The sequence below is a fragment of the Astatotilapia calliptera genome, chromosome 20 (assembly GCF_964374335.1).
Source record: "Astatotilapia calliptera chromosome 20, fAstCal68.1, whole genome shotgun sequence".
Lineage (NCBI taxonomy): Eukaryota > Metazoa > Chordata > Actinopteri > Cichliformes > Cichlidae > Astatotilapia > Astatotilapia calliptera.
The window spans coordinates 35,708,648-35,722,714 of record NC_137441.1 but is presented as its reverse complement, the minus strand read 5'-3'; the positions used below and the strand labels follow the sequence as shown (position 1 = coordinate 35,722,714).

General features: G+C 40.0%; 2 protein-coding genes across 2 annotated transcripts; both read right to left on the bottom strand.

Annotated features, from left to right (window-relative positions):
- Nucleotides 1-296: 296 nt before the first annotated feature.
- Nucleotides 297-2,427, bottom strand: hoxc12a (homeobox C12a). The gene is made up of 2 exons (XM_026154910.2): nt 1,801-2,427; nt 297-717 (listed from the first exon to the last, which is right to left on the bottom strand). Exons 1-2 carry the CDS (start codon nt 2,387-2,389, stop codon nt 479-481), a joined length of 828 nt encoding a protein of 275 aa, XP_026010695.1. The 5' UTR covers nt 2,390-2,427; the 3' UTR covers nt 297-478.
- Nucleotides 2,428-9,189: 6,762 nt separating this feature from the next.
- Nucleotides 9,190-13,527, bottom strand: hoxc13a (homeobox C13a). The gene is made up of 2 exons (XM_026154185.2): nt 12,495-13,527; nt 9,190-10,392 (listed from the first exon to the last, which is right to left on the bottom strand). Exons 1-2 carry the CDS (start codon nt 13,144-13,146, stop codon nt 10,136-10,138), a joined length of 909 nt encoding a protein of 302 aa, XP_026009970.1. The 5' UTR covers nt 13,147-13,527; the 3' UTR covers nt 9,190-10,135.
- Between the last annotated feature and the right edge of the window lie 540 nt (nt 13,528-14,067).

Genomic DNA, 14,067 nt, shown 5'->3' with positions numbered 1-14,067 from the left:
ACTTCAGTATTATTTTTAGGCCTATTTCGAGGGCTCGCCGACTCTCCCGCCTTATTTTCTCTGACTAAAACGGTAACAATCCTGATGTCGTGACTATGTGTCAACCGAAAAGATGTTACACTAAAGACACATTTAGGCCGTACACTAATGTCATGACAGATCGGGATAAAGTAAAACACACGCACACAAACACATTCTCACAGCTTCTTCTGTGCGATTATACCAAAACGTGAAGACTCACTGACGTGTATAGCTTTGGATGCCAGGCAGCGGCTTGTTTAGGGTTTTTGCAACCCGCACCTTTGATATAAAAATATTAGAAATAAAGTAGGGTAATAAATGCTTGCAATGTAAAAGATGGGTAGATGGTTGCATGCACTAAAAGAAGACCTAAGGGAGCGTAGAAGGCTTGGCTTTTTCTTCTCTTTTTTTTTCTTTTTCTTTTTTACTGCCTATCGATTCACCTTCTGCCGCATCTCTAAAAGTAGGCCAAAGCTTGCTCCCTCAGCATGAGTCTCTTCTTCTTCATCCTGCGGTTCTGGAACCAGATCTTGACTTGTTGGTCACTGAGGTTCAGACGATCGGAGAGTTCCCTCCGCCGCTGCCTGGTGATGAATTCGTTCAGCATAAATTCACCTTCTAACTCAGCCAGCTGAAGCTTGGAATAAGGTTTGCGCTTCTTTCTGGTCCGAGTGTGCATCGGGTACCACGGGGCACCTGGAGAAGAGGGGAGAGGAGGGGAGCACACAGTGGATTAGTCACCACGGTTGCAAAATCACGGTCACCTCCAAGGTTATGGGGAACCTACTGGGGCATCAGCTGTCCAAGTCAAGTTGCCTCTCTAGTTAAGTCAGTATGCAATGCGCCATGTTAGAGCAAACCTGTTAAATAGCATTGTGATAAGGCGCTTTTCTAAATATGTGTATATGTAAATAAATGTATTATTTTGGTTTAGCTGGAGTAAGCTGATGTGATTTGCTAAACATCCATGATGTGGGGCTTGTGCTTTATCTTAAACCGAGAAAACGAATGCCCCTGGAAGCTGTCATTCCCTGCACATGTACCACGAATTTGTTTTGGTCTCTGACTCAAATCCCAATATTTGTAAATCAGGACTTGTCCAGTTTCGTTTCATTTTTGTTCCCCACGTATAAAAAAAATCAGCCACCTTTATGGAGCCCACCAATATACCGCGGTTTGTGTCACAGGAAGTTTTATTGTTGCAGTTAAAGCAGCATTAACGTGGTAATTGAGCCGTGCTTGCAAATACCCCGTACTTATTTGCGACTTTCAAAGCATATTAAATGACTCCTGAGTCTACAGCGACAGAGATTAATTCGGTTTACGAGTCATTAAAAAGAAAACTGTCTCTATTCGATGCAGTCAACCAAAGCGACTCACTTCTTTAAATCACTGCACTGATCTGTGTGAGTGCGAACAAAATAGACCAAAGTCAACCGTTTATATGTCTAAGTAACAGAACCTCGCCTGAGCTATAAAAAATAGAAGGCGGAACTGAATTGTTTACTCAAACGCTGCTTGTGATATGGATTGTTGGGGGTTATCGCTAACTGTACACACACACATGGCGCATGGAGTATTTTAGGGCAACCCCTAGTGGCGTTTGCACACCACGCAAGTACCCTGCAGGCTAACCTAAGCTGCATGTTGTGCATCAAGATAACGAGCTCTAATGACGGTTTAATACGGTAAATGTACGCTGTGCGCAGCCTGTTCTTTCTTATAAATAATGTGAAGGTGCGATTGTGAGAACTGTGGTTAAAAACAAAATACGCTCACCTCCGCCTGCGGCTATGTTGCTGGAATGGCTTCCCGGTGACACCAGGGTCTGTGTGTCGCTGGATGAAGGCTTGCTGCCCTCGTTGAGCAGAGAGGAGCTGGAATCGGATTCCATTGACTGACAGGATGGCGGGTCTTGCGTTAGCTGCTCGGTCCCATAATCGTATTTAGAAAAGGCAGCCGTGCTGCCAATTCCACTGTGCATCCCGTGGTCAGATGCTAGGGATGATGTGTCTCTCGCCCTATCCTCTCGTTTGAGACTGCTGCCACCTGAACAGGTCTCCCTATTCCCGTTGCCATTGTTGTAATAGCATTTGCCTTCCTCTGGTCTGGTAATTTCACACGACCGATTGAAGGAAGGGTTAATAGACACGGGGCTGCTAAAGTAGGATTGAGAGTATCCATTGCACGGCTCCGAAGGATTCCACGGGAGGGAGCAAACGTTGTCCCTTCTCGGGTACGAGAGAGACGGTAGCCCCGCCAGTTGTCCCCCTGAGGCTCTAAAATTCGGAAAGTAAAATGTGTCTCCAGTGTGGATGTTTACCAAAGGTCCCACAAACCCTGGATTAAGGAGATTATGCTCGCCCATTTCCGCGGGCCCGACCAACAGCTTCTAGTTTATTGCAATCTGACATTTAACGTAGTTAAACCTGGAGGAGCGCCTGATTGGTCATTCTCAGACCACGTGTCCAGGCTAAGTTCTGCTACACATGGTACCACCCACTTGGTCCATCTCAGACAAAACAAAACATTAACTTCTGTATTACTGAGGTTTATATGCTTTTTAAAAATACTATAAACCTTTTATTAAAAATGTAGAATCTTGTTTTTGCTCACTCGAGCAACGCCGCGTCCAAAAGGAGCCCAGACTGTTTCTCCTTTTACACTCGTGGAACTGTCCATGGCCTCGTTTAATATCTTTATAAGCTGGCAAAAGTTTTTTAAATACTATTTCTTATGAAAACTATTTTTTCTTGAAGGAGAGGGTGCATATGACATCTTGTTTTCTAGCAAATTATGGTCGAATTCCGTGTCATATAAAGCTGTGATGTCCCAATTTTACAAGCTTGTTTTAAGAAAAGACTGATGCTCATTGCCGCACTCTACTCATATTTACAGTAACGGGGTCAGCAGGTTGAAGCCACTGGCTCTGTAAAGGAGGACGATATTCTACAAGGTTACTTTAAGAGGGTATATTTCACATAATATTCTCTAGTACACCTCACATGAACAACTTTAACAGATACCACCAATAAACGTTCGCAGCCAAACTCTGGTGGGATTGTTATACCTCTCACAATTCTTTTATATGAATTTTACAAGATATCAGAGGGCCCTTAGCTGATTCAATCAGCCGAGAGTCTCTCTGCTTTATAACGCACTAATTAGTTGATTTGTGGATGCAGCTCGGAAGACACTGAACAAATATGAGATATTCTGTGATACCGTCATCCTATTTTATGACAAAAGCGCTCTGTTTACGCACGCACACACACACACGCAAACTTTTCAGAGTCCGCCAAAGTGCAGTTTCTTTCAAAAATAATAATTAAAAAAATCACTATCATATGCACGTGATTTAGGTATTCTGCAAACAGCTGGCCCAACTATTTCTAATGTGGTCCGTGGTCATCAAATGACCATAATCCTCGTACATATTCTTATAAGTGATCCATGGCTTTTGCATTCCCCTCAAGGATACACAGGCTTCTTATTCTTGAAAATAAATAAATAAATCTAAGAAGACTGCACAGTCGTTTAAACTCTTTCAGTATTATACGAGTCCAGCAACAGTTTATTGCAATCGCCCTGCAAATTCAAATTTTGCTACCACCACCACTACCAAAAATCAATTTATATAATTACTAAAGTTGTCATAATCCAGTCTCCGCTTATTTCAATCAAGGTGGTTTAAAAAGTCCGACGACATATATTTAAAAAAAAAATCATAGCTATAACATAGCCCACTTATGTCATCGTCAGCCTACTCAAGTTCACGACACAAGGTGGGATGAACTTGATGTTGAACTTTAATACTCCATTAAAATAAAGGAATAGATATGAGGTTCAGCAAACTGCAGTATGTATTGTGAGAGTTGATATCTCCATTAAATTTAAAGATATATAATCCGTATATTTGATAATGCACCGAATTCCATGTTGCTTATTAAAAACAAATGTAAAAATATCAGCCTTGTTAACATAGCACCAAGAAAAGAAAATCTGTTGTAAAGGTCCAAATATAAAATACATTAATATTCCCTTTATTTATTGACAGCAGCACTATGAATTTATGCATTAACAGAAATGCGCCGGCTTACAGAAGCCTGCACATGCGTGCTGAATGTCGCTAGTTGCCAATTAGAAATTTGCCAATGAGGTGTTATGTGAGAACATTAGCATTCACCTAAACACTGGTTTGGGAACGATTTGCAAGTCAGCCGATATCTGATAGCTGTGTCCGTAACTTGTGACCATGTATCCAATCTAACCGAAAGGCACCGGGCCTCGCTCTAGCCTTAAATAGAAAGAACAAATATCAAATGTTTAAACTGGAGAAGCTCTTGGGGATCTGTCGGGGTTTATCTCTCTCCCTTGGTCTCACTGCCTCTCCTATCACTGCACATTCTTGCATCTAGTTAGGGAGTCTCGCAATGCAGCACAACATCAATCCAGTATAATATCTTAGGCCTCGGTCTTATGAAAAGCATTTGGGTGCCTCGCTATCACTTCACAGCTTCTCATGTTATTATAACAGTTGACAAAAGCAAAACAGCACAGTGTGATGTTTACAACAAAATGTCCCGGACGTCCATGCGTTAAGTAATGTGCAGGCTTAAGTCGCCACTTTACCTCGGAGAAAGAGGCCATGTGTTGCGCCTCCTTGCCTCGTCTCTCCACGCCTCTGATCCAAAGTATCCCACAGATCCGGATTTCACGTGCAAACAACTGCACGTCTGTTCTGTGCATCTTTAGCTCGACGATGATGTCATATGTGACCGTGGGCTATAGGCCTTGTGCTCTAGCATAACGAAAATCTATTATTTAAAATAAAGAACTTAAAGCATATAGCACTGTCAAGGTCACTGTCTAGTACACTGTCTGCTCGATATTGAAAACAGTCTCGTGCAATCCCCTGGTCCCTGTCCAGACAGGGCAATAGCCTAAACAAAGGGCTTTTCTTCCCCTTTTCTCTCTTTGATTCTCGGCAGGCAGGTTGCCACAGTTATAGCTATGTGCAACCCCTTAAAAGCCTCCTTCAAGAAAAACTAACCACCAAGGGAAGTATAAGGAACCACAAAGTGGTAACGTTTTAGATTAAATGTTTTGGAAGAGCTTTTTTGGTTTGTTTGTTTGTTTGTTTGTTTGTTTGTTTGTTTGTTTGTTTGTTTGTTTACAGCAACACACTATGTTTTATGCGGTTTTCTTGCAAAAATAACTATATGCATTCTTTTGATAAAATACGAATTCTGCTACTTATATCTCTAAGAACAGCGCATATCATTCCGAGGGAAAATGATATTATTATTATTTTGAATTTCAAATTAAGGAAGCTAAAAAACAACCCAAATAGAATACGTATTCATTATAATTTAACCCGGAAATTGTTGTGTAAAAATTAAAAATTAAAAAATTAAAATACGCAAACTAAGGATCAATAGTAAAGCTTCACTTTATAGAAATCAATATCTGAACCTGACCGTCACTTTGTGCTCAGCTGTATCGAAAGAAACTGTCAAAAAATGTTAGACAAGAATATTTTTTCTTTGATTTCTTTATTTTATTAGCTGGATTAATTTTTAATCCAAACTTGACAACTTTAGTATCCTGTGCGCCTGTATAGTAAAATGTTTAATCAAAAAATTTGACTATAAAGTGTTAATTAACTAGGGCTGTTTATGACTATTAGAGTATGAATTTTCGAACAAAACTTGGCTTGTATGCCTAGCAAGATTTAATTCACTTGTAACATGTTTGAACAGTGTGCAACTTTTAAAAAATATGAAGTCGCCTTTTTTTCCAGTGAGGTCAACAAATAAATGCATAAATAAATAAAACAACTAAACGCTGAAAGTCTCGGTAGCCTTCTGCGTCTTACATTGATCGAGCATATTATGCCTAGAATACATCAAATAACACATTTACAGACATCAAATAATTTTGCACTGATGGTATAATATAAGGCTTAATTCAGACAGCAGTGCCCTTGCAAAATAACTAAGATAAAAATGGCATTCTGTCAGCTTTAAACGTCAGGCTTCAACTTTAAATGCTGACAGAAAACTTTCCTTTTTTAAAAATCTTTTTTACTTTAAAATAATTGGACAAAATGAAACAAAGGTAAGCTCCGTGTTCCGCAAATATTGTCAAAAGCACTGGAAAAAATGTCAACCAGGCGCTAAAACTAGACATGAACGAAAACACATTAAGAAAAATGCTGTTGCAACACTTCCTGATATTTTCCTCTGGTCACCACCAGAGGTTATCAGCCCCCTTTTTCATAGCTGACGGTGGCCTGCTGCTTTCACACCTCCACATACAGCAAAACGCAAGGGCTACTTTTTTCTTTTAGTTTTGAAGCAGTTTTGTATGGTTTAATATGCTGCATAATTCCCCGTTTGGCACATAAACTACTAATCTGGCTATTTAACATATTTGGCATAGATGTCGATTTGGGCCTAAAACTGAGCAGATGAAAAAAGGGGAACCGTGTAGCTTATTGCGACGCTGATACATTTACACATGAGTTTATGTACTGTACCATTTCTCGTTCTTCATATATGTATATGTAAAACGCTTTAAAAACATGGTTGTTACAGCATTATACACGCGTATGTTTTAAAGCGCATTTTCCGCTCGTTTCACTGCATTTTGCTGGTGTAGATTAGCCAATTTATGTGGCAAATTACTGGTCGGACTTTAAAAACACAGCTAAAGAAAAAATACGTAGCGCATACTTTTGTTCTGAAACAAAATGCATATAAACAGCTGTGCATTTTTACATATGAAAACGTTCACGTCGTCGCTGTACGAAGTGTAGCTCATCGACAGAAATAAACCACATTTAAAAGTTAAGGTTATGCTTGTCACAGCATATTCTTCCTTACTTTTGTTTTTTCAGTGTACTTTTTTTTGAAAGCTACAAAATGTCCTAAAACAAAGTCCATGTAGGCCTACTGCCATATTAGGAAGAAAACAGCCGTACCTTTAATTGTTTTATTGTGGGCGACGTCGTATAATTATTTCCTCTTGCTGTGTAGGCAGTATGGCTGCTTGCTGAGGGTTACTGATGTTGGTGTGAGGCGTCAAAAGTTCTACCTGTCCTCCGTGGTCAATAACACACACACCTCATGATGAGTGCATGAAACCATTGGTGGTTTGGGAGGTACGGGCTAGAACAAGTACTTTTAGATGACTTCTTAAAAAAAGAGGGGGGGTGAAAGAAAAGAAAAAAACAACTGAGTCAAAATGTTAATGCACCGCTCTTAGAGATGGTCAGAGTCGCAGGTCAGAGGATATCGCTACACTTCCCCTTTTTATGTATTTATGGCATGTCATTAAGCCCGTCTGTCTAGACTGGGAAATAACACCTTGTTTGCCTACAAACAAACCGTCAGCAGTGGTGTCCAACCCCCTATTTATTATTCACAATCCGCTGTGATGTCAAGGTCAAAGTGACTGCATAGTCATGGTCAAGGGTAAATTAGAGGAGCCAGAACTTTCTACAGGGACTGAAAATCCAGGAAACGAACGAACAAAAGTTGAAATCTGGCGGCTTAGAGCCTCAAGTCTGACACAGCGCGCCAGAAATTGGCACATAAAGAAATGAAAGTGCACAGCAAAACTTAGACTAATGATCAATTCGGTTGGATTTGTTTGTTTGTTTTTTTAGGGATTAGCTTTAACGTTAGATTTAATATGAAAGGCCTCAGACGTAAAATGCTAAGACTAAAGAAAGGCACAGAAACCGTTTTCACGCTTTACATCTCACACGAAGAGTCATATACCTGGGTTTTAATTCAGATAAAACATTTAATCACAGACTTGATGTGGGCTAGTCACCAGGAGCTTAAAATAAACTGACCGCATCTTCAATTATTCTCAGGACACTCGTGTCTAACCGTTTATGTCCGCGTATTATTCTTCTCCCGTCATTTCCTGTTGCACAAGTAGCCTAGCCTAACTTACCTTTGAGAAATTCATGACTAAAGTCTGCATGTGAAACAAGTGGATGCGTGTAAAATACAACAAAACCTTCTCTTTAAACACATAAAAAACATGTACATAAACAAAAATACACAGACTTGTTGCATAATGTTGCCTTGGTGGGGAATTGTGTTTTTAGCGTCAGTGCGTAATTGACCTACTATTAAGACGCAGATAGACCGTGTGTGTGTGTGTGTGTGTGTGTGTGTGTGTGTGTGTGTGTGTGTGTGTGTGTGTGTGTGTGTGTGTGTGTGTGTGTGTGTGTGTGGCTGGGTGAAATGGCTTCTCAACTTAAATACAACTGCAACCTGTGTATAGGTTTACCTGGAACAACTCCGTACTGCAATTACAGCAGGCTCGAGCCTGTACACCGAATCCAGCGAAGGACTAAAACTACATTTACCAAAGCAAATGCTTTGCCTTTTAAATCTACTCAGGTTTTGTCAGTATGTTGGAAAATATTAATCAGCAAAATATGTTCTGAATAAATACTCTCAGTACAGATGGTGTCTAATTAAGACAATGTTTCTTGCCCTCTTAAAGGTTGCCGGTTTTTACGTTTCCGTTAGACCCACAACAAAACACTTTTGTACCTGTGGATGGAAAATAATAAGGATTGAAAATAATAACCCGCTAAATGTTCGCGTGAGAGCGGGTAGATAAGCCATTTGATTCGCTGAATGCCAGTTATTCTGAAACTTGAACGAATGCTAAATAACAGAAAAAAATGCACTGCCTTTAACTTTGATGGAAATTGCGGTGGAATTTTGCGGTACAAACTTCATGAGCACATTTCTCCGTTTCTCAAAGCTGATCTATGTAAATAAACGGGTCCTGTAAGTCTCAACATTGTAGTTCTCTGTGGAAGAAAGAAGTAAATTCCAGCATAGTTATTCATTTATGTTTTTCTGACTTTGCAAGTGCCAGTATGCCTTGTTGCGCACTAATCGTGACTAATCACTGTATCATCCCTGCTTGCCAACAAGATGACTCCAGGTTGCCCAGTTATTCTTAATCGAGTATTGTGCGAAATAAAAATCTGGACTCGCCCATCCGTTGCTGGGATGTTGTAGAGGAAAAGCGATAGAGGTCTGGGTCTCTGCTACTTAGTAGCACCGGTGTAACTTGAAACGAAAGGAAATGCTGCGAGGAGGGTGGCTGATTGACTTGGATATTTGAGCATTTTCATAATCATCATTTATTTATGAAACACGTTATCAGTACGTAATTCAACACCACAAAACAGTTCACATACTGCACCAAAGTAGAAATTACAGGCGTCGTACAAGGCGTGTGATCATCTCCAATGTTACACCAACGAAGTCAAAACAAGATAGAAACGATTGTGCATTTATGTGTAATACTCACTGACTTTAATGGTTTACAATCATTCCGGTTGCATGACAGAATCCTTCACTGATAAAAGGAAAAAATACAGGTTTGGGGGATATTCCAGTTTACATTTCCGCCATACTAGATAATATGAATTAAATAAGAAAGGCATTGCACTGTACAGATTAACGACATAGCAGCCTTTGTTTTACCCCAGGCTTTACATATCCCACACACATAGCTTTTGAAATTCAGATGTAACATTTTTTTTCTTTTTCTTTCTTTTTCCTTTTTTTATTTAGAAAATTATTCTTTCTTCCGAAAGTCTTTTGTTGAAGACGATAAAGTCTCAAGTTCAGCATGTCTTTTCGCCACCGCAACCATTGTCCATGCGGCGACTACAGTTCAAAAATGACATTAAACCGTGTCCTCTGTTTTGATCAGTTGCAAGTATTGAAATATCATCAGTCCTTTTGAAATCTTAGAAAAAGGAAACAGGAAAAGAAACACACAATACTTGTCTTTGAAATACTAATATCGTTTTAAATATTATATATTTATATATGTACATTCCTATAAAACAAAATGTGAAGTGAATTTTTATATTTTCACAGTTTTTAGAGCATTATCTCTAAATTGAAATCGGAGACCTTGGTTGCGTGGTCGGTGGAGTTGATGATGGAACTTAAATTAAAAATACAAAAGAAATTTCTTCAACTACGATTGGAAGAGGTAAATATATGGCAAGATGATTTGGAAAGTGTGACTTGCAGTTTCAAGAAAGTCGCTCATCCATTCAAGTGGTGTGCATATGACTGTTCTTGGATTTACTGACAAATTTCTTCTCCTTGACTCGTCGGTTTTGGAACCAGATGGTGACTTGACGCTCTGAAAGGTTGGTGGCGGCCGAGATCCGCCTTCTCTTGTCTTTGGTGATGAACTTGCTCGCTGCATACTCTTTCTCCAGTTCCTTGAGCTGGATTTTGGTGTAAGGGACACGCTTTTTACGCCCTCGACGATAACTGCTGACCTCAGGCTGCAATGGCACAACATCTGCAAGAAAATAGGAACAGTTCCAGGAAAATATTAGTCGCTGTGCAAAATAGCACAATGTTTCATTTCACAAAACCAGCAATGCTGCGTTTGACAAGGCCGGTCAAATTTGGATGGACTCTACTGGAGTGAAAATAGGAAAATACAATCTCTTTGAGTGTGTGTGTGTGTGTGTGTGTGTGTGTGTGTGTGTGTGTGTGTGTGTGTGTGTGTGTGTGTGTGTGTGTGTGTGTGTGTGTGTGTGTGTGTGTGTGGTGACGGGAATGGGCTACAGAGTTAAAATTTTCTGGAAGTCAGAATCTCTGGTGTGCTGCACCTGACATGTGGAGAGGTGACTGAATAACTTCCAGTTGTTGTAAATGATCTTTCAATATCAAGTGACAGTTATGGTTCATACTAACACTTTATCTGATCTCACTGATAATCTGTGGACCAACGTAACTGCGGTTATTGTTATCTTAAACGAATCTCCCATTGACATGTAATCAAGCTGTGGGGTAAGACTGATAAGTGTAATTATATTTGGTCCGGTTGTGTGTGCCACACACCAGTCACCAGTAAGACACAGGAATCACAATCTGGCATCTAACTTGAAGACAGCTGGCAACTTTAAGTTTTTAATTCTTACAATAAAGTTATACATGTTTAACATATTTTATACTTTTCTTTAAAGGCTTTCTTGAAAGATTCTAGTTTTATTCATAATATAAAGCAATTTTCTTTTTTATACTCTATTCACTTTTTTTTGTTAATTCCCCGTAGTTCTTTTTTTTTTTAAGTTAACCTAACTTTTGTGACTAGTCTCTTTCTTCAAGAGTAAAGCTAAATGAAAAACAGCCGTGCAAAAACATGACAGGACAAGCATGGCAATCTTAACACAAATACTGGCAAGCTGTAATACATGCAGTTTTTCGCCCCCTATAATTGGCAGCAAGAGATTGTTACGATACACTATTCTTGTTTAAACATGAAATTGGGGGAAATCCACATTATTTAAGCTAAAGGATTTTAAAGCTATGTCCTATTATTTGACTCACTGTCCTCAAGCATTCAGTTATATCTTGTCATTAAATTGAGGATAACTGACTGGATATGAGAGTCACTGCATGTGTTTTTAGTTGCAAGAAAATCAGTTGATGCGCGTGAGAGGACGTCAGTCTGTGTGTGTGGCTGAAACAGCACAGAAAGGCAGCGCGCACTTGTGTGTTCGTACATGTGTACGCGCGTAACTGTCTGCGTGCCCGTGCTTGCGTGGCTTGCTCTTGTAACATTTATAACATTTAAAAAGCAATGGGGTCCCTACCAGAAATTAAAAATAGCTACAGATTTCAAAAAGATAATAAAGTCATAAGCTAAACAAAGTAGCCTAAACACTCTGTAAAGTGCATACTGGCGCATGCTATTGATATGAGGCATGCTGTGTGATGGCAAACAACGTAAAAGGTGAGCCTGTCCGTCTTTTTGAACCATTTATACGACATGATGCAAAGATCTGTATGTAATGCAAATGTTATAAATGAATCCTAATATATGCAAAAGACGCACCACGGGGGCGCTAAGATTTATTGGCACCATCCAAACGCAGCAGGCTAGCTAAGCCACTATATTGTCATACAAGGGGCAAAGGTATGCAGTGCTGTTCCTCTCTGTTCTACGTGACGAAACTTAACTATTGTCATCAGATGACTGTCAAAAGCAAATACTCAGAAAGGATGGGCTCCAGAAAACCCACCTTAACGTGGAATTCCAATTTACTTTCAATTTATGCATATTTCAAAGAAATGCATGGGGATTTGTTGAACTTCAAACCATATGAATATCTCCGCATAAAATGAGAGATGCAGGAAAATTACACGTGATGACAGACATGGGAATTTACAGTTGTGTGTTTTTTCATCAGATTTAGTTTCCCGTGGCTCATTGGTAAGTTGATACGGAGACTTTAACACAATAAAATTAGATGACCACAGTACGAAAGCAAAGTAAACTATCTGCCTGCTTTTTAATAGTCCTAATGCGTATTAAAATGCTGCAAGCAGCTGGACTACTACAGAAATTCCAATCTGCCGGAACACTTTAAAAATCATTATACTTTTCCATACCTGGGAAAGGTGATTTCCAAATATGAGTTGGTTGTGTTGGCTCTTTGTAGCCATCCCAGCTATTAGGGAGAGCCCAGTGCTGGTAGCCCTCCATGGGAATCAAGGCGTCGTGGCGCGGTTCAGGGTGGGCACTGATACTGGGCACCACCGACACGTCGAGATATCCGGGAACAGCCTGATACGAGCTGGCGAAACTCGGGTAGAAGGCAAACTCTTTCGCCCTGGTAGACAGCTCTTCCGTAGGCAGCGCTGTGCTGGGCTCGGCATATTTCTCTGCGGGATGGTACGAGCAAGGCTTCTGCTGCAAGTTCACGTTGTGCGAGTGAGATAATCTGCAGCCGTAATATGGGTTTCCAAAGGGATAACCGTAACTCAAAGATGCACTTGATGATGTTTGAGAAGCGGGACACTGTCGGCCAGTGTCTGTGGAGGAAATATCCGAGTAGACGGAGCCCTGGTGGGTCGCTATGGTGCCAGAATGTCGTCCCAGCGCGGGGTGCGACATCAGGTCCCTGCAGTGGGTCGCAGGGCAATTACCGCTCAGTCCCTCCATTGTTTGGCTTTTATTCTGGTTGTTTTCATTCGGGCTTTTTTCATAAACGTACATCAAGGTGTCCGCCCAGCGTGGATGCAGAACTAGCGAAGTCGTCATATCACGGGCTGCCGATGCTTTTTAAAAGTCGACTACTCCAAGACGGACACCTCATTTCCAACTACAGTTTACACCAAGCGCATGCGCACATAGTGCTCTTGTGTGTCCACTTCATTAAGAATCTGGCACGTGATACGCTAACAAGTCCTACGAGATTGAGCTTGTGAGCAGGAGCAGAGCAGCCCTTTAAAGACCCACTGCCTCAAGTGTCACCGTTTTTCCTGCAGAACACCGAGTCATATCATTGGCTTAAATCACCTAGACCCACACCCTTAAAGGGGAGTTTGGATACGTTCACGATCTGGAGCAAACGAAAGCAACCTGTGAAGTTTAGCCGATTTCTGAAGATGCCAGGGCATATAACATTGTGCAAAGAAAAAATTAAAATAAAATATTTGTATTTACATTTGTGAATAGTACTTTCAGCTTCATATGACACAAACTCTTATCTCTGTCCATTACTTTGTGGTGGATATGTTGCGTCTGGGGTTTTGTTTGAAATATAAAAATATATAATATTACAGAACGATAATGTAATATGGAATCTTAATTATGTAGTCAACTTAATCTTTATTATCGCACACTGGTCTTAGGTATATGTGGGACACTATATATGCATATTCAAACCTCTTATCAAGGCTCCTTCCTAGAAGTGCGCATTTAGATCCGTATCTTCTACTAATTCGCACATCAATATAATGAAGAAATTCTGTTTTGTTTTGTTTTTTTGCAGCAGGGAATAATCAGGATGTTACTAATATTACATTTAAGATGTTGATATTGTGAAAACTATAATATTTCATTTTATGTATTTCTTTTCTTTTATTTAGTTATTTTTTAGAATGAGGTAATTATTTTTTGCAGCATATTGTTCTTAATTAAGTAAGTATCTACAGGTTGGCCGGGTGTGTGCGCGCCGTG